The 21,424-nt window shown below is 37.9% G+C and overlaps 1 protein-coding gene across 1 annotated transcript in view; it reads right to left on the bottom strand.

Annotated features, from left to right (window-relative positions):
• Positions 1 to 16,976, bottom strand: part of ZBBX (zinc finger B-box domain containing) — a 141,927-nt gene extending 124,951 nt beyond the window's left edge. The window contains exons 1-3 of the mRNA XM_066241422.1: positions 16,934 to 16,976; positions 14,812 to 14,845; positions 2,429 to 2,542 (exon numbers count right to left, since the gene is read on the bottom strand). Of these exons, the coding sequence (XP_066097519.1) occupies positions 2,429 to 2,542; positions 14,812 to 14,834 (137 nt within the window). The 5' untranslated portion in view covers positions 14,835 to 14,845; positions 16,934 to 16,976. The remainder of the gene's footprint in view (positions 1 to 2,428; positions 2,543 to 14,811; positions 14,846 to 16,933) is intronic.
• Between the last annotated feature and the right edge of the window lie 4,448 nt (positions 16,977 to 21,424).

Below are 21,424 nucleotides of genomic sequence, written 5' to 3'. Positions count from 1 at the left end.
CTGAAAAATAAATGCTATTATACCCACACAAATAAATATGGACATTAAAAAATGAGACCAAAGTATGCTGATTTGGCAGAAGCACTAAGATATATTCAGTAGAAATGTAAAGTGTGAATCAATTCTCATATTTTTATACATAACCATATTTGTGAAAACATAAAAGACATGTCAGCTACACACACATACAAGCACACATATACATATTCATATGCACATGTATATGGGGTTGGCAAAAGTAGACTTGCAGTTGTTTGTATGCAAAATATTATAATAATTAATAAATAATAATACAAGAATAAATTCTGTGTTTCATGTACTCATAATTGTAAACCTACTTTAGCCAATCCCTGTATATCATAGGCTTGTTTTTTAATCCTTAACATGGTGTGGAAAAATGAAATGAATGGCTAGGAGCTAAGAAGAGATAACTTCCATTACATAACTATCAATTCTACTTCACTTATATTTATTATTTTTTAATAAAACCAAATTCTCAGTAAAATTAGTACAGATCTGCAAGGATAATATTAGAGTTCTCATTAATAGAATTTTAGCTAAAGTATATTTGCTAAAATTTTTTCTTTTTGACAGAGACAGGGAGATAGAGAGAGGAACAACTAGGGACAGACAGACAGGAAGGGAGAGAGATGAGAAGCATCGATTCTTCTTAGTTGTTCACTGATTGCTTTCTCATATATGTCTTGACCGGGAGGCCATAGCAGGGCAAGTGACCTCTGGCTCAAGTCAGTGACCTTGGGCTCAAGCCAGTGACCTTGGGCTTCAAGGCAGCGACCTTTGGGCTCAAGCCAGGGACCATGGATTATGTCTATGATCCCTTGCTCAAGCCAGCAACCACATGCTCAAGCTGGTGAGCCCTCGCTCAAGCCAGCGACCCTGGGGTTTCAAACATGGGTCCTCTGCATCCCAGTCTGACACTCTATCCACTATGCCACTGTCTGGTCAGGCCATTGCTAAAAATATTTTAAACATACTTCAGGGTTTGACTGATTCTTATACATATGCATTTAAACTCTTACCAAAAGGCCCTGGCCGGCTGGCTCAGTGGTAGAGCGTCGGCCTGGTCGGCCTGGTGTGCAGGAGTCCTGGGTTCGATTCCCGGCCAGGGCACACAGGGGAAGCGCCCATCTGCTTCTCCACCCCTCCCCCTCTCCTTCCTCTCTGTCTCTCTCTTCCCCTCCCTCCCTCAGCCAAGGCTCTATTGGAGCAAAGTTGGCCCAGGCGCTGAGGATGACTCTGTAGCCTCTGCCTCAGGTGCTAGAATGGCTCTGGTAGCAACAGAGCAACGCCCCAGATGAGCAGAGCATCTCCCCCTGGTGGGTGTGCCAGGTGAATCCCGTTCGGGCACATGCGGGAGTCTGTCTGACTGCCTCCCCGTTTCCAACTTCGGAAAAATACCACAAAAATAAACTCTTACCAAAAAAAGTCTTTTAATAAACAAAAATGATTCTAACCATAAACTGGCAATCTTCTGTTGATGGAAATTTTATGACAGCAAAGAGCAAAAGTCTGCTTTGAGGTCCTAAACATTCTAAGCTATAAATGGTTCAGAAGAAATATGTAAGAAGAGAAATGAGAAAATGTAACAACAGTAAATAAGGTCTACAGACAACAGAAGTAACAGTACTTTTAAAAAGCGACATATCTTATACAGTGTGTCCGTAAAGTCATGGTGCAGTTTTGACCAGTCACAGGAAAGCAACAAAAGAGGATAGAAATGTGAAATCTGCACCAAATAAAAGGAAAACTCTCCCAATTTCATACCTATTCAGTGTAGTAGTTCAATGTGGGCTCATGCATAGATTTTTTAGGGCTCCTTAGGTAGCTATCCCATATAGCCTCTACAGACTCGTCACTGACTGATGGCCTACCAGAATGGGGTTTCTCCACCACACTGCCGGTTTCCTTCAACTGTTTATCCCACCAAGTAATGTTATTCCTATGTGGTGGTGCTTACTTATAAACGTGCTGATATTCACATTGCACTTTGGTCACGGATTCAAATTTAGTGAGCCACAGAACACTCTGAACTTTCCTCTGTACTGTCCACATCTCGACTGGCATGGCCGTGGGCTGCTCCGCTGTATTCACAGTGTTAGGTCATCATCTTTGCATGCGCACATGCTGCCACATCATCCTACAGAAACTGGGAGGGTTTTCCTTTTATTTGGTGCAAATTTCACATTTCTATCATCTTTTGTTGCTTTCCTGTGACCGGTGAAAAGTGCACCATGACTTTACGGACACACTGTATAAGAAACGTGAATAAAACGGTAGGAGAATTTTAATATTGCTTGTTCATAATAATTCATTCAGGACAGATTTTTATAGGGATGACAATAGCATTTAAAATAGTTCTTTACATTATTAGTTTAATCCTCTAAAATTCTCTTAAAATGTCACCTACTTTCTTTCTTCCGTTTCTTTGCTCTTTGTTGACTGAACTTCTTGTAGTTTCTTTTCCATCTCTTGAATCTGAAACTCCAACTGCACTTTTTCCATCCTCAGTTCTCGCACATTTCTAAATACAATTTAAAGGCAGAATGTTCATTTGGTAAACAAACAAAAAAACCAAGGTTAAATAATTTTATATCACCTTTTCCTCTTAAGTAAAAGTATGACTAATAAATAATGATGAAGTATTTTTAGCTATTTTCTTTGTTTTTCTTTGAAATATTGTTTCTAAAGTTAGCATTTGCTATTAATATTCTCTTTAGGCAGTTATCTCTCCAAAACTTAGACTTTTGGTTTTACCATCATTACATGGCTAAATGTTTTAAATCATAATTCACTTTATATATAGTTATGCTTTTATATGTGGACAAATATCTATGGTACATAATAGAAACAAATCAAAAGTTATGTTTTAATTTTTATACTGTCTTTTCTCTAAGGATTCAAGTAGTTTAAAACACAGTGTTTAAAGCAACTATTTTTTTCTATATTAGCAGAATACATATTTTTGCTAAACTTTCAGTAAATGTCTACCGCTATGTATGTATGTATAATCAAAAAAATAAAATAAGTAAAATAAAGAGCAGAGCCTTGCTTGGAGAAAGCACGTATGAAGAGTTTTGGTATAGGAGCCATTAAAAAGATGAAATGAAATGGAGCTAAGCACCACCAATTGTTTCCTCTGAAGGAAAGCGATAAAAAAAGATCTTTTTGAAGAAGAGAAGAGCCTCTTATAAATTCTTATACCAGACATTTTCATAATACCTGAAGTTTAGCAAGCTTTTGACACAGCCATTTTCTTTATTTTACAATTCTGTTCTCTAGACAGCATTAGTCATTGACTTTTTCATATGTCTAAGTCAACCTAGTTGTCTATCTTGTCACTGGGGAATGAAAGTTTTGTTGCATCCACAAAAAACACTTGTTCTCACCTAATTCGAGTGTGCTGATCTCAAATCTGACATTAGTTTTTCTCTGTAAGCTAGTTATTTTGCAATTTAAGATTTTAGGTTTTCATTTTATTGTAAAATTTTCAACATTTAGTTTAACATAATGAAGTAGAATGTCTTCTTGGGCATCATCTTTGTGAAAATATAATAATTTATATAATGCAGAAAATACACTAATACACTAAAAGATATGGCTGCATCAGAATTTGTCTACAATTTCAAAATAGAACATATTAAAACATTTAATTTAATCATAAAATTTGCGCAAAACTTATTTAAATTCTATTCAGGTAAAAATTTGCGTTTGTAGCTCTTGTGTTTGGGTACTTGTTGAGGACCATCTCGTTTGATGCTCCAGCAGTAGTCTGCTCATCACTAACAGCTCCAAGATTTTCAGGAAACTTATCAAGGTGACTGTTCAGAAAGTGAATCTTAATGTTCATGTTACATCCAATGTCATGGAAAGCCAACAGCATCCTTTGAACCAGAAGTTGATAGTTTTTTGCTTTTTTGTAGCCAAGGAAGTTCTTTGTAACTGCCACAAAACACTGCCATACTGCTTTCTCCTCCTTATTGATCTTCCTGTCAAATTCTTCATCACATATGAGAGTTCAAATTTGAGGTCCATCGAATATACCTGCTTTTATCTTCTCGAAAGACAAGGCAGGAAAAGCAGAAATAATATGTTGAAAGCATTCACTTTCTCTATTCAAAACCTGAACATACTACTTCATTAAGCCAAGTTTGATGTGAAGTGGGGGAAAAATGATCCTGTCTCGATTAACTACAGGTTTGTTCACAATATTTTGCATCCCTACTTCCAGAGCTTCATGTTTCAGCCAGTCCATCTGTGTCCAGTGTTTCTCCCAAGCTTGGCTGTACCACAATCACAGAAAGCAAGGATACTTTGTGAAACTTTTGTCATCCTAGCAAGAAATTTACCATTTTAAGATCCACACAAATGATCCAGTTATGCTCCTCATACTTCAGAAAGTCGAGAACAACTTTTTTTGTCATTATAATCTTCTTGCAGATGAGTTGAATAACCAATTGGATCCACTGCATAAACATTACCGTTGTGTGGGAGAACACATTTCAGACTTTGTTTAGAGCTGTCAGGAAAAAGCCGCCATTCTGTTGGACTGTAAGTGGTAACACCTAGCTGGCTGAGATTACTGCTATCATGACAGTAAACAAAGTGTTTGTCTTAGAAAAAAAGTCCACAAAAATTTGTTCACACTTCCTGAAATGGGATACTTTAGCTGACTGGTGAAGTACATTCTTTTCTTGAAGCCTGGAGGCTAATAACTCAGCTGCTTGCTTTGATAGGCCCAAATTTCTTACTAAGTCATTCATTTCGGGTTGGCTAAACTGCTGAGGGGTTAATGACTGCTTGGCATCAGAAGAAGACCCTTCAGATTCTACAACCATTTCCTCATGCATCTTATAAAAATACACTTGATCACCATGTTCACTTTCTTCATCCTTAGAAGAAATAAAACCATTGAAAACTGGAACCGGCAGTGTCTCAGAGTGTGGGATAGGTCGTATTGCTGAAGGAATATTAGGATATGTGATCATATGCCGTTTTTTCTTGCCAATGCCCTTTGTATGGATCAGACAGAAATAACAGTCACTGCAGTGGTTCTTAGGTTCACGCCAAACCATAGGAATACCAAAAGGCATTCCTTTGCATTTTCCTTTTGTCCAGTCACAAAGCATTTCCTCAGAATTATGACACACAATATGAGGAGCCCAATTCTTATCTTGATCACCAAGGAGAACTTGAAAATAGGCAATATATGCATGTGTCACAAATGATGAAATATTGAACCTTTGATGTTGAAGTGTATAACAGCCACATATATAATAGAAGGTGTCAGGACTATTCTTACATTTACGCCTACTCGAAGAAGCCATGATTCAATAGTAAAACAAAATAAGAGGGTGTTTTTATCAGATAATAATTTTACATTTAAAAACATCTACAATTATGTAAAAGTGATGTTTGTAAAACATTAATTGCCTTGTGGTTATGTTCAATTCAAGGGTCGTTGCCCTTTAACTCCAATTTAAAAACTAATGCATGCCATTAACTGTAACAAAAAGAAATTAAAATTGCATAAAAACTAGAGCATGCACCAAAAAACGGATTTCAGACTTGGAATCAGCAATGCAGAAATACATAGAAACAGTTCTAAAACCTTATGTAACAGAAAATGAAAAAAATTGTTCCCCAGTGTTATCTATCATGAGTTTAAATCTTATCTTCATTATTACATTAGTGATTTACTATAATCCTGTAGCATGGGCACCCATGCTTGCTATAGCAAGGAACAAAAATAAGAATAATGGATTTCTGAAAAGAGAACTAAGTTATAGAGATGGTGAGCAATCACCAAAGAATAAGTGAGCCAAAGATATGTACCCAAATGGACACAATCCAGGAAGATACATGATAAATTGATAAGGCAAAAGTTTCCCAGAGCATTCAGAGAAGCTGGCAAAGATATTGAGGGAGAGGAATTATAATAGTTTTATTATATCTGCTTTACAAGGATCAGCCCTACAACATACAATCACTGAAGTAGGCAATAGGATATGAGATGCAGTGGAGCTTCCAGTACAAAGAGGAACACAGACAAGCATGAAGATAATTAAGTACAATATAATGGTGAGCTCACTGGAGATGTACAGGGAGGTCCTGAGCACACAAACAGGGCACATATCCAGCGCCCAGGACTGTAGGAACAATTCCTGGAGAAAGTCAAGACTGAGCTGGGCCTTAAGGAATAAAAGGATGTAGCCAGTCAGGTGGTGAGAATAGTGTTCCAGGAATAAAGAAAAGAGTAGGCACAAGCAGGAAAGAATGATGTGTGGGCAAGAAACTCGAAGTTCTACATGTGCAGGCCTTAACTGAAGGATGGAAAAAGGGGGAGAAAATGGAACTTCTGGGGATGGCAGTTGCAAGATCATGAAAGGCCATACACGCTATGATGAGGAATTGGTATTTTATTCTATAAGCAATATGAATCACTAAAGGATCTGAAGAAAATTGATCAGACTTGCATGTTAGAGAAATCACTCTGGCTGGGTGTGAAAAATTAAATAATGGTATAGCTTGAAATCAGGGCAACCAGTTAAGATTATTTTAATAATCTTTTTTCTTTTTTTTTTTTTTTTTTTTTTTACAGAGGCAGAGATAGACAGGGACAGATAGACAGGAACGGAGAGAGATGAGAAGCATCAATCATCAGTTTCTCGTTGCGCGATGCGACTTCTTAGTTGTTCATTGATTGCTTTCTCACATGTGCCTTGACCGTGGGCCTTCAGCAGACCAAATAACCCCCTGCTGGAGCCTGCGACCTTGGGTCCAAGCTGGTGAGCTCTTTGCTCAAGCCAGATGAGCCCACGCTCAAGCTGGTGACCTCGGGGACTCGAACCTGGGTCCTTCCGCTTCCCAGTTTGACGCTCTAACCACTGCACCACCACCTGGTCAGGCTATTTTAATAATCTTAATAATATACAGATTATGCTGCTCTGACTAGAGACAGTAGAGAAAAAATGGGAACATTTGAGTATATAAGGAAATAGAATTAATTAGACTTGGATACTAACCAGAAGTAGGTTAATGCTCAGGGAAGGGACAAGGGAAAAAAATCTAAGATAATCCCAGTTATTTTACTAGCACAACCAGGAGGACAAGGATGCCATTTCCTGAACCAGATCATTCTGGTACATGATGGGAGCAGTTCAGAATTAGCCCCTGAGCTGGTCTCCTAGCCCAAAGTCTCAAGGGCCTATACCACTTCCTATGTGGCTTCCAGATAGAGTTCAAAAGCACAAAAGCACAAATATAACTGTGTCACTCATTTGCTCAGAGAAGTCCCCACTGTCATAGAGGAAATGCATAAGACCAAAAATAAATAAATAAATAAGACTGGCCTACTGACCAGCTGGTCAAGTTATGAGTTTCTGATCGCACTCTATGTGTGTGAAACAAAACAAAGGCTTTGTCTTGGAGGCAGCCTTGGACACAGACCAGCTCAGTCAAAGCCATGGAAGAAAACTAAGGTTGGCAGAGTCCATGTCAATCCAACTAATCCTTGGGCGAGAAACAACCCATTGAAATGGGTTGGAAGCTGGGAAAGAGGTGGTGAGTGAGGGATTGGGAAACATCAAAATGTCAGATAAATATAAAGACAATTGTTAAGCAATGTCAAATAAAAATAGGCTTGGAACAAGGAAAGGCCAAGAAAGGAGACTCCAGGGTAATTACCATGGAGGGGTGTTCCAGTCTCAGTTTTTAAGGGCTTTGGATCACGGATGGATCAGGGAGGCGTACAGGCCAGGAAACAGCGATCCCCCTCACATCCAAGATAAATTACAAACTCCTTAATGTGGTAAACAAGTTAGTTTATTACCTTGACAACCTGCCCTTCTCTCCAACTTTACTCAATAAGTCTTAGCCAACTCGGTATGTCTAAAAGTCCCTAAACTATGTGCTCTCTGTGCGTTTGCCCAAGTTTCATCCAACTAACTGCATCTTTCAGGCAAAGCCTGGAGATCACCTAATCTTACCCCAGCCATCTGGGCCGTGCTCTCATAGCCACCAGTGCTTTCACATCACATCATGGGTCACACTATATTGTAAATATAATTGTTCTAATTCATATCCTCTACAAGCTACCTGAGAAAAGATTATGGCTTCCTACTTTTGTATGAAGCACACTTGCCTAGCACAGTGTGAACATATATACTTAATAAATGTTTTTGGATGAATGTTTATAAGTATATACACACAGACTTGAAACATCACTAAAATCAAATAGTGCATGTCCTGTTCTCTTGTTGTATAAAAAGGGAAATTGGTAATATTAGCTATTGCACAGACTCCCTCTCCATCAAAAAAATGGTAATTCTTATCATAATAATGTCAAATAATTTTGTATAACAATTTCCCATTAACACAATGCTTTCACAGTGAAGGGAGAACTAGGCAAGTTCCGAAAATACTGAATAACCACCAGACTATTAATCTGGATCCGGAAGCTGATATCTGAGAGGAACATCTTAGAAATTTTCAGAGACTACGTGATCTCAAAGGCAAACAATATATTGAATCTTCTGGTATCCCTGTCATCTCATGAAATTCCCAGTATACCCAGAATTGCTTGACTCTGACTGAATGCATTTACCAGGCAATCTAAGATAGATAATATTCTTTCTGGGAAGGGTGAATTCAGCATAACATCTTTCAATTATGCAAACTGCTAGATTAGTTTATATTTCCTTTATCTTGTTAATAGTCTCAATTTTAAGTTTCTTTCAGTTTCTTCAGGGAATTATTTTTATCTTGAGTAAGTACCACAAAAATATCTGTAACTATCTGTATAGTTTTAACAATTAGTAAGCTGCAACTTCATTTATAACTTTCTCCTTTGATTCCTGTGGCATAAATATTTTTGGTCCTTATTTTTAAAATATTATATAGCTTTATAACATTTCAAACCAACTCTCTTATACATTAAAAAATACAGCTCTGAAGAAAACAGAGATAATAATTCACAAAATTTGAGTTCAACTCTAAACAGCCTCATGTAAAAAAAATACTTTTAATTCAATGTATAGAAATGTTAGCAATTATTTCTCAAGTAAATATGTATGCACTTAATATTTAATCTTTTCAGAATGTCCAGGTTTTCCCCATGGAAGAAACACAAAATCTTTGGTGTCCATGACTCTTGTCTTAATACTGTTGAAAACTTATGGCCCTGGCCAGTTGGCTCAGTGATAGAGCATCAGCCCAGTGTGTGGAAGTCTCAGGTTCAATTCCCAGCCAGGCCACACAAGAGAAGCGCCCATCTGCTTCTCCATCCTTCCCCCTCTTTTTTTTCTCTGTCTCCCTCTTCCCCTCCCACAGCCAAGGCTCCACTGGCGCAAAGTTGGCCCAAAGCTGAGGGTGGCTCCAAGGCCTCTGCCTCAGGCACTAGAATGGCTCTGGTCTCATTGGAGAAATGGCCCAGATGGGCAGAGCATTGCCCCCTGGCAGGCATGCTTGGTGGATCCTGGTCACGCGCATGTGGGAGTCTGTCTGCCTCCCTGCTTCTCACTTCAGAAAAATACAAAAAAAGAAGAGTTATCATGAGATGTGAAAACTTCTGAAAAAGTAACAGAGACAAAAGATGTAATAAAGTTATTAACATAACATTTCTGATGGAAATAAAATTGTACTGATAATTATGTAGCAAAAGACTGTGTCAATAGTTAAATGGAAAGTGAAAAATGCATAAAGACAAGTAGAGTATATATTTTGGTTCTTTCTATATTAAGCTTATAAAAATATATATCAGCTATTTATTCCCATCTAAAAATAATATCCAAGGCTAAATATAGTGAAAAGAGATAAAATCCAAACTTGGAAACCACTTTTTTTTTAGATATATGGTAATGTGAAATGAGAATTAAGGTGTATAATGATCACCCAAAGGCATTTTAATATCCTCATTTTTTCAAAGCCAATTTTAATGATGCTCTTTGTTTAAAATCAGAAATTAGCATATTTAGAAAGAATTTTCAACAAGAAATAAAAAAAAATTTCTGCCTAACTCTAAGTTCTCCAGAAAATTAAATTATTCAAAACACCCCATTTCCTGAGTATCCCAATTATTCATGCTTCTATAATAACTTACTCTGTAATGTTGAATTACTGAATCACACGCAAAACTATTAATTTTTATATGAATAAAAATTTCCAAATTCCAAAGACTCTTAAGGAAATGCAAGGGCAATACCATAGAGGTCTTATCCTTAACTGCCCAAACCATTTGATACTATCAGTTTATATATGTGTTCTTATGTGCTCATAACCATATAAATATTTATTAAGGCTATGCTATATGCAAGGTATTGTGCTGAGAGGCATGAAGGAGTCAAAGTCAAAGGATATTCTTTGTTTGGACTCAAATGGCATAGAGTCAAATAAGGTACTTAAGACCGATATATAAGAGCCATAATATAAGGGCCATAAAACTTATATATGTTATAAGCGAGAAAAAAAAGAAAATTCAAGCTGGCTAGAATTTAGACTATGGTTTTAAGAAGAATCAGGGATTATATATGATGATATGGATTGAATGAATATTCCACGCTGTAAGAAAATATAACTCTTGAATGGGGAATAATGACTAGATGTATTTGGTTGATGTATAGGTTACATGAAGGGGAAAATGTAGGTAAGTTTAGAAATGTAGGTAAGTTTAGAAATGTAGGCTGAGGCCCAATAATGAGTGGCTTTAAATGCCAACTTAAAGCTTTTGGAATTTATTCTGTAGGTAACAAAAGTCACTAAAATTTTAGAGGGAAGAACAGATAATAACACCAGAAACTTCACTCATAGACTTAAGGAAAGAAGGTATCAGAATAGGAGTAAGCAATTGGAAGACTACTGTGACTTCAAAGTCTATACAATCAAATGACTAGTTCATTGTTTTTAGGAGGACTCATAATTTCAATGATGCAACCACTAATTAAAACATTTTTAGAATGCCCCTTTTGAAAACTGTCTGCAGAGGCCATCATAACCTCAAGAAACACACAGATCTACTTCATTCAAAACTAAAAATATTGTCTAGCAGTAGTCACTACTTTGTTCACTAAAATCTAGTTTTAAATTACTCTACCTCCAAAAATCAAATCTAGCATGAAAGGGTAGATTTTTACAACCGGAGGAAATTTTGAAGTAATTTATATTCCAAAGATAATTCTAAAATGGAATTTCACAAAGTAACTTTATATATTAAGCAATGCAGTGTTGCATCATAGGACTAAGTACATTGGTACCTTCAATCGACAGTTCTATAGCTGCTCCTTTATGACCCTTATTATTGGCATTGAAGTCACAATTGTAATACATGTATCTCCCAAAAAGAACTGACAAAGGGAAAGCCACAGAAGCAACAGTATCTATCACGGGATTTTCCCTCAGAAGTGCTTAGGAGAGTCATCCAAATCAGATTCATTTCCCAACCATCAACTCCTGTCTCTCAAGGCTAAAATCAGTGTCAAAGAGGACTAAAGGTACCATAGGAATGAAAATCTAGGATTCTTTTTGCTTTTTGGGAAAATGTATCGTCTTTGTAGATAAAACCTTTGTCTTATGTTTATCAAACAGAGGCTTCAAAAGCTATCTTTAAAAAAAACCTCCAGAAATAATCTGTTATAACATAAAGTTTATATTCCTTTTTTATTATAATCAAGAAATTCTACTGTTGGACCCTAGTCTGCTCTGGGTAACTTTTCAAGAAAAGTTTTATAATGTCATCATCACCACTATCATTAAAAAAATAAAGCAACCCTCAAAGTCAATGTGTCTAATTAATTAAAATAATTTAAATTGCCTTAATTTTATTTATGCATTAAGTATACAAAACAATTTATATGTATATGTACATATGTTGATCAGATCATAAAGTTGATCTGATACACAAAGACTAAAATGAATGAAAGAAAAATCAGTGAATTTCAGTAGGACGAGATGATTCAGATTTATAGCTCTGCTGATAATGAGATTTAACCAATAAATGGTCTTATTCAGGGGGCATTTCATTTCATTGAATGCAATTAGTAAGATTTCTTCTCAATTAAATGTTTTATTAAGTCACACACATAAGCCAATTTTCTTGTATGAAAAAAAGAAAGATTATAATTGTGAGTCATGCTGTTCTGCCTTCATAAAACCAACAATTAGTCACCTTTCTTGGGACAGCAAAGATATAACAATATTATCAGGAAGAATAAAAGCACAAAACTTCAGTTGCCTAATGGAACCAGGAAAATACAGATAAAATCCCTACTATGCAAACCTCCACCTGTCCTTTGGTCACTCAATTTTTTTCTTATCATTAAATACCAAAAGTTTATTAGTTATTTGGAAAATGTCCTGGTTACCTGATTTATTAAGTTGCATCATTTTTTTGCCCCCAACCTTGTTCTTCCCCATACATATACATAAAATATAACCAAAAATTGTCCACGATGGTTCTCATTCTGAATGCAACCCAAACATCAAGGCCTGCTACCACCAAATGGAAACAAGCAAATTATGATGTGTTATAAATCTGAAACTCAGACTACTCATCAAGTATTAATACTACTCTCTAGTATTCTAGAGAATTTACCATCACACCACTGGCAGAATAGGAGGAACAGAAAAACACTGCTTTCAAGATGGGCCATTTTGGTAGGGAGGAGGTGGGGGAGAGGGGAGTATAGGGGGACAAATATACGGTAATGTAAAATTATTTGATTTTGGGTGATGGGCACACAATTCAATCAATACTTCAAATGGTATGGAAATGTTCACTTGAAACCTATATACTCTTTTTTTCTTTTTTCTTTTTTTTCTGAAGCTGGAAACGGGGAGGCAGTCAGACAGACTCCCGCATGTGCCCAACTGGGATCCACCGGGCATGCCCACCAGGGGGCGATGCTCTGCCCATCTGGGGTGTCGCTCTGTTGCAACCAGAGCCTTGGCTGCGGGAGGGGAAAAGAGAGACAGAGAGGAAGGAGAGGGGGAGGGGTGGAGAAGCAGATGGGCGCTTCTCCTGTGTGCCCTGGCCGGGAATCAAACCCAGGACTCCTGCACGCCAGGCCGATGCTCTACCACTGAGCCAACCAGCCAGGGCTCCTATGTACTCTTATTGATCAACATCACCCCATTAAATTTAATTTCAAAATAAAAAATTAAAATTAAAAAAAGGAAAAATAGATTGGTCATTTTTTATAACTAAAAACTTATCTAGGGTTAATTGATTTTTCTAAAGACCCAGATCATCCTAGACCTAAAAGCTTAAAAGCCAATAAGCAAGGATTTTTTTAAATATTAGCTTATATATCAAAAGGGTCCGATAATCAAGCTCTTTTGGATAGATAAACTTGTTTACGATGTACTTAGAAATTAGAGACCCAGGCATGAAATGTTAAATGAAAATTAATTTAAATAAAATTAGTAGTTTTAAACTCTTGAGTTGTACTTTTAATATTTCCTCTATCTGATATCCTTATGCTAAATGTTTTTTTAAAATCATTTTTAAAAATCTAAACAGAAAACTAATACTACATAATTCCTAGCATGATATCTTGTGCTTGAGTGGCCTACTAAATAAATATCTGTCATCTCCTTCCAGCACCAGCTCTGAAAGGAAATCCAGGTTGACTTTCAAGCTGCATCCAGTCTTCCAGCCAACCCACCCAGCTGATAAACTTGGCTTCATGACACTAAATGGTACCCAAGGTACACACAGCTTAAATTCTATGAGCAGGCTCCCTTAAGAACCTGATCAGGCGGTGATCAGGCGGTGGCACAGTGGATAAAGTGTCGGACTGGGAGGCCGAGGACCCAGGTTCGAAACTCCGAGGTCACCAGCTTGAATGCGGGCTCATCTGGTTTGAGCAAAAGCTCACCAGCTTGGACCCAAGGTCGCTGGCTCAAGGAAGGGGTTACTCGGTCTGCTGAAGGCCCACGGTCAAGGCACATATGATAAAGCAATCAATGAACAACTAAGTTGTTGCAATGCGCAACAAAAAACTAATGATTGATGCTTCTCATCTTCTCTGTCCCTGTCTCTCCCTCTCTCTGAATCTCTCTCTGTCTCTAAAAAAAAAAAAAAAGAACCAAAGAAGTGCAAGATACCCTTTTAAAATACTTTCCAACTAAAAATGATAATATTAAATGACACCGAGTTTAAGTTCAGAAGACTGTGTCAGAGTGATCTCTGAGCTTCAGTTTATCAATGTAATGAAAATGATGAGGATCCCAGCCCCCTCCTCACCCCTTAATTTGCATGATATAAACAAAAACTCTCTGATCTGTGGCCTGGAAAACAGTGGGCTCCTAAAGAACATGCTGAGGTTGGGGGTCCAGGGAGGAGGCAGCATTAGAAACAACCTTGGGAAGGAAATGAGGGGAACCTCCAAGGCTCAGCTTCTCTCGTTTTATCTGTTTCACATACTGAGCCTTTGGGTCAGATTTACGATAAAGAAACTCTTCTAAAGCTTAAAGAAAAGTTGGAAAGGCATGACAGCAAAACAACATACAATTACTAATTCTATATGAACTAAAATATCTAATTATAAATAGCAATAAATATATGAAATTTGTAAGGCAAAATTTTCAGAAACCCAAGCCCTTCGATATATTTATATTTCATTCCTCCCATCCATTCTTATATAATCCACTATTACCCTGGGTGCTCTCTTGTGAATATTTTAGGAATAGGGAAATTATGTATCCATCCAAGATTCGTAACAAAACCATAATTACAATTTTATTTCCAGTCCTGTTAGCTTACCTTAAGACTTAAAATCTAAATATGGATCTACTTACTTAAAATGATTCATTCGTATCATTCAGATTCTTCCTCCATTTGAAATGTTAATTTGCCATTAAATGAAAATTTAGAAAAAGAACTGTTAGACTTCAAATAATTTCTTAATTTTACAGCAATATATTTAAACACCACTGAACACATTTTGAATGTCATATTGCTCCAATGTAACGTGGGATTACAATTTTTGTCTCTGAACAGTCCCTCATACCCACAGGAAAAAAAAATACTCATTTGCTCTGCTTCATATTTAATATCCTTCATTATGAATCCAAATCTTCCTAAACCTTATGCTTAAATTTCTACTTCTCTGCTAAGTTTTATTCTATCCAATGCCCAGTTTGAAGGCCACCTCTACCATGAAGATTTCTTCCATTAAAAGTATCTCTTGGCCCTGGCCTGTTTGCTCAGGAGTTGCTTGAATATACCAGGTTTGATTCCTAGTCTGGGCACATAGGAGAAGTGACCATCTACTTCTCCCCTCTCCCACTTCCCCTCCCCTTTCTCTCTCTCTCTCTCTCTCTCTCTCTCTCTCTCTCTCTCTCTCTCTCGTCCGCTCCAACAGCCATGGTTCAATCACGTTGGCCCTAGTGGTGAGAATGGCTTCACAGAGCCTCAGCCTCAGGAGCTAAAAATAGCTCAGTTACAAGCATGGGCTCCAGATGAGGGTTACTGGGTGGATCCCAGCCATGGTGTATGTGGGAGTCTGTCTATCTCCACTCCTCTCACTGGGAAAAAAAAAGAAAAAATAAATAAAAATGTCTCTTATTGTGAGGATATCTTGTATTATACTCATTTACTCTTACGCACTGCCTTCTGTTATTTTTTGTTGTTGTTGCTTTCCTTATATAGGTGTTGTTTTCCAAAGTATCTCAAATAGTGAAGGCCATCCGGCCACTGCAGTATACTGCCAATAATAATGTGCTAAGTTCTAAGTATTTAAATTTTTTCTGTTGCTTTGAACTTATTATACAATCAATCTTATTTAAAAAATTAATAAAGGCAACACCCTCTTTCCAACTTCAGCACATTTGTTTTCACAATATCCTACCATACTTGGAAGAGCTTTCAATAAATATACACTGAACACCTCTTCTGTGCCAAATACCAACCTAAGCACTGAGGAAAATGGTGGAGCAGACAGGTAAAGTACCCAATCCTCACTAAACTTACACTCTAGTGAAGGAAATTAAAAAGAAAAAAAGTAAAAAGTAAATAAAATAATTTTGGGAAGTATTGTGTTTTGAAGGAAAACAGGACAAAGGTACTTTCAAATTATTAATTTGCAATACAACCGGCAATATCAGGGTAGGACAGTCACAGTAGGCCTTATGCAACCTAAGATAAGAGAGGGAGCTGTAGGATTTCGTTTTGTTTTCCATTAGCATACAGTTTGCATCGTTTTATTCTGTGAAGTTTCAACTTCAATGATTTTTTTTGGTGAGGGGACCTACTAGCTCTGAATTTAAAAAGTCAGGGTATAAGCAAATACATAACAGAACCTATATATCTGAGCAGTTCTAATGCTGATGGGAAAGGAAAAAGTTCTACATCTTAAGGTTGAGTAGAAGATGGCATCCCTCTCAATGACGTTTACTCGGGAGGAGTGAACTTCTAGAATGAAGTGGGTGCATGCGGCTGCTCAGGCAGAAAAAGGGCTAAAAACGGGGGTGTGATTATAATTTTTAAAGCACCAATTTCTTCCTAAGGCGCAAATAACTTCGAAGAATAAAAAAGCAGTAAGAAAGCATTTGAAAAGATCGGGTTCTGGAAGGGGTGCCATTGCTAAAGGCTCTGTTTCGCTGTCTGGGGTCACCCCCGGTTCTGGTCTCCGTTAGCATCGTGAGCTGGGAAGTGTTTGCTCCTGGACAAGAAGACACTCGACTCCCGAGAGCAAGGACTCGTCCTGCAGCCCGCAGGCCCGGCACTGGGTCGGACACCGGGCAGGGGCCCTGCAATCACTTTCGGGACCGCGCCACTCAGCTCCACCCGGAGCCCAGTCCCCGTCCCCGCGGTCCCACCCCGGTGCCCTCACCGCCCAGACCCCACGCGCTGCCGGGGTACCGGACGTACCAGCCACCACCCCCCCCCCCCCCAGCCCTCCGCCGTTGGCCCACTCACCTGGAGACGCCAACGTGCGCGTAACCGCCACCCGCCAACCAGCTTCCTCAAACTTCCGCCTCGTCTCCTTGGTTACCACGCTAACTCGGTACCCATAACAACCGGAATGTCGGGTCCTGTCGCTGTCGGCCGGCAGAGGGAGCAAGGAGCTACGCTGGACGAAGGAGAGCGAAAGGTGGGGAGAGGGAATAGAAGCGGGAGTAAGGAGAGAGAGGGTGGGAAGGAGGAGTCTGCAAACCTCGGCAGCCCCTGGAGGTCTTCTGCTGGAGGGGCTAACACTTACTGAGCCCTGCCATATGCCAAGTACTGTTTTAAGAGAATTATTTATAATATTCAGTTCATCCTCAAAACAGCCCAATTTATATATAAGAAAATTAAGGCATGGAAAGTTTGAATGACAAGCCAAAATTACAAAGCTAGCAAAGGGAAGACCTAAGAATTAACCCAAACCAAGCAAATTTAGAATTCCCACGTATAGCTCTGTTTCATCGCTTATCAAAGGTCATAATAGACAAAATCAAGACTAGAACCCAGGTAGATCTCTTGGTTAACTCAAAACTTTTTATTTATACCAAATACATGGGGAGAGGCACGGAGGTGAGTGTTTATATACATACATAGCTATATCTATAGATGATTTATAGATGATGATGATGATAGATGATAGATAGATAGATAGATAGATAGATAGATAGATAGATACGATGAATCAATCTACACTTTTCAAATAGTCACCTGTAGTGAGTTTATTTTTTGGCTTCCTAAATATGCTGTAGCTTTTACTCGCTATTTTTATATTCTGCAACTAGGACATATGGATGGTTGTGCAGTCGGTACAAAAAAGAAAAACAAAAAACAAAACAAAACAAAAAACCTCTGTGCTTATTCACACTAAATCTCCCTTGTTACTGGACTAATAATCTCATAATCTCAACATCTGTGATTAAGATACTGACTTTTGCACCATTGTTTTTCACATTAATGTGTATGCCAAAATTCATTTAAGAACATATTTAATGTTTTTTCTTGACAGATTCAATTTTACAAGATTAAAAGCAGAATAGATAAGAAAGAACAATGATAGTCTGTAGTCATGACTCAAGGCTTTGAAATAAAGGCAGACCTGAGTTTGACTTCTAGTCCTGCCTCAATTCACCTACTGTGAGACCTGGAACTAGTTATATAATCCAGTTCAATTAATAACATCACACTTAGTAATGTAGCATGGAAGAGTAAATGAAACATGTTAAGTCTTTAGCACTGAGCCAGGCCCATAGCAGGTTCTTAATAAATGGTTAAAAATGATAGTGGTGGTGTGACTGTGGTTGTTATTTTAGAGCTCATGGTATAAATTCACCAAGTCCTCCTTTTAAAATTTAACATAATGACAAGTTCTGAACAGATGTGTAATACTCCGAGAAGTTACTTGTTCAGGACTATGTTTCCCAGATGGATAGCTGTGCTCTTCAAATCATCAAGAAAGATTTTCATTATTTATCCATTCATTCATTCAACAAATATTTGTTGGGAGTCCACCATTTTACATTCTAAAAATATAATAGTGAAGAAAATATAGCCCATCTTATTGTCAAACTTCTATTTTAATGGAGGCTGAAAGACAATACATAAACATAAATATATGCCAAATGTTTTAAAGAAAGAACAGAATAAAGAAACAAAATAAGAGTTTAAATTTAAATCAGAAGGCCAGGGAAGTCTCTGAATGCAGAGAAAGAGAAAGACATAGGGGTAATCAGGGTAAGAAATATTCTGGACAAGGAGCAGTAAACAAACTTCACTTCTGATCTTATCAAGAGCAGTATTCTACATAAAACCTAGATCACTTCTATACAGCACTTTTTTTTTTTTTTTTTTTTTTTTGCATTTTTCTGAAGCTGGAAACAGGGAGAGACAGACAGACTCCCACATGCGCCGGACCGGGATCCACCCGGCACGCCCACCAGGGAGTGACGCTCTGCCCACCAGGGGTCGATGCTCTGCCCATCCTGGGCATCGCCATGTTGCGACCAGAGCCACTCTAGCGCCTGAGGCAGAAGCCACAGAGCCATCCCTAGCGCCCGGGCTATCTTTGCTCCAATGGAGCCTTGGTTGCGGGAGGGGAAGAGAGAGACAGAGAGGAAGGAGTGGGGGAGGGGTGGAGTAGCAGATGGGCGCTTCTCCTGTGTGCCCTGGCCGGGAATCGAACCCGGGAACTCCGCACGCCAGGCCGATGCTCTACCACTGAGCCAACCAGCCAGGGCCTATACAGCACTTCTTTTTACTTCAGAAAAGAATTCTTAAAAACATTTAATGGTACAATTGAAAAAATAATTTCATAAAAGAATGTATAAAATATTCTGGCATTTTTCAAAAGCATTAAAGGACTTACATATATTTAGGAAAATATCATAGATCATGCACAGCTTTGGAAAACAAAGCAGAGTCAATAATAATAATAATAATAATAAGCCTATGCCATGTTACATAGTAAAATGTAAAAATATGAAGTGTTTGTCTTTCAAAACCATGATTAGTAACAAAATAAAATGAAACCTATAAAAACAATAGCACCTCCGGAGAGTTAATATCCCAAAACAGAATCATTTAACTGACACACTAGCATTTCTGCAAATAGTTTACCACGTTTACTTCGGGAGCACAGTATTCCGGAGGATTTTTGAAAATTCATGCTTCATTGTGCCAGTGTGAAGACAAGCATTGAATGCAATTTTCCTGAACTAGGGATATTCACTTTAAAGAGATAAAAATTACCCACAAGAAAATAATTAAGAGCACAGACTAATTGAATTTAAAGGGTAGCTGTAAAATCATGCTTGGACACATTCTCTCTCTCTCTCTCTCTCTTTCTCTCTCTCTCTCTCTCTCTCTCACACACACACACACACACACACACATACACATACACTTCCATTAATCAACTCATTATATAAGTAACCTTATTTTGTAGTTGGTAGGCCACTGCCTAGTGGAAAATTATGATTGGCCTCAGGATTTGTTTGGTCACTCACAAGTAAGAAAAGTTCTTAGATGAGTAAGAAAAATATCGAGCCCCACATAAGTGTCAAAACTTTGCAAATTATTTAGCATTAACATTTTTTCCCCTTCCACAGTTGTTGGGCCTGCTGACTACAGGCAAGCATGAAGTCAAGCACCTGTTAAGAAAGGCTTATAGTTCTTGACTTTTTCTGTCTGCCTTGTTTCACTTAGTATGTTCTCAAGGTCCAGCATGTTGTCACAAATGATAGTGTCTCATCTTTTCTTATAGCTGAGTAGTATTCCATTGTACATAGATATATACCATATCTTTTTTATCCAATCATCTATTGAATGGTTGTTTCCATTTCTTGGCCACTGTAAATCAGACTGCAATGAACATAGGGATGCATATATCCTTGCAAATAAATATTTTTATATTTTTCAGGTAGATACCCGGAAGAGGGTTTGCTGGATCATATAGTAACTCTGTTCTTCATTTTGGGGGAAAACTCTATATATGATTTCACTCATATGTGAACTATAAAACTGAAAACAACAAATGAGCAAACAAGGAAAACAAGCCAAACTCAAAGACACACAAACCAGTGTGGTGACCAGAGGAAAGGGAGAGGGAGGGAGCAAAGGGTAAAGGGGTCAGATGTATGGTGACAGCAGATCTGACTTGAGGTGGTGAACACACAATACAATATAGAGTTGATGTTTCAGAGAATTGTATACTTGAAACCTATATAATTTTATTAACCAATTTACCTCAATAAATTTATATTAAATTCTTATGCTTCTATTCCTTGCCATCTATTCTTGCTTCAGTCTTATGTATTGCCTGTACCAGTATTAGGATCACAGGTGAGGATAAGGATTAAAGCAGACAAGTTCTGACTTGACTGGTGCTGAACCTGCCAGGTGTTTAAAGCCATGGATGGAAAAAGGGTTCTTGGAAAGTAACTTCACAAATTGATCTGATCGTAAATTCCTAACTGGGCAGGGCTTATGGTGCGTAGTCTTGCCCCAAGCATATAACTTTTTAGCTAAAGGCTTATCTTTGCCTTAAGCAAGCCCTGTTCACTGTTTCCAGGCATCAGAGTTAACACAGCTTTGAAAATACCCATTTTCAGATCCCCAAGAGACCACATGATCTTAACTATCCTATAACTCCATACTTGGCTTGCTTTGTCCTCCACTTCATGAATCTTCCTTGCAGTTTCTCCTTAATTCAAATGCATAAAGGAAGCTGCACGTTGTCATTTTAGGAAGCATTTTTCTCAGTCTGTTGAGATCTTGCTTTCAGGAATATGTTCTGTTTGACTCAAATTAATTGTTATAAAAATTCTATATAAGCTTAGACATTCTTCCATCAACAAAGTTGTCTAATGCTCAGAGACCACCGTCCCCATCCACTGGGGACCTTTTACCTAAATTCCTTAAGATGTGGGTGATGCATCCTCTTCAGAAATTTGGTTACTGAATCTATAA

This window comes from Saccopteryx bilineata, chromosome 8, assembly GCF_036850765.1.
Source record: "Saccopteryx bilineata isolate mSacBil1 chromosome 8, mSacBil1_pri_phased_curated, whole genome shotgun sequence".
Taxonomy (NCBI): Eukaryota; Metazoa; Chordata; class Mammalia; order Chiroptera; family Emballonuridae; genus Saccopteryx; species Saccopteryx bilineata.
Note: the sequence above shows the minus strand (reverse complement) of the source record. Positions and strands in the feature narration are given on the sequence as shown.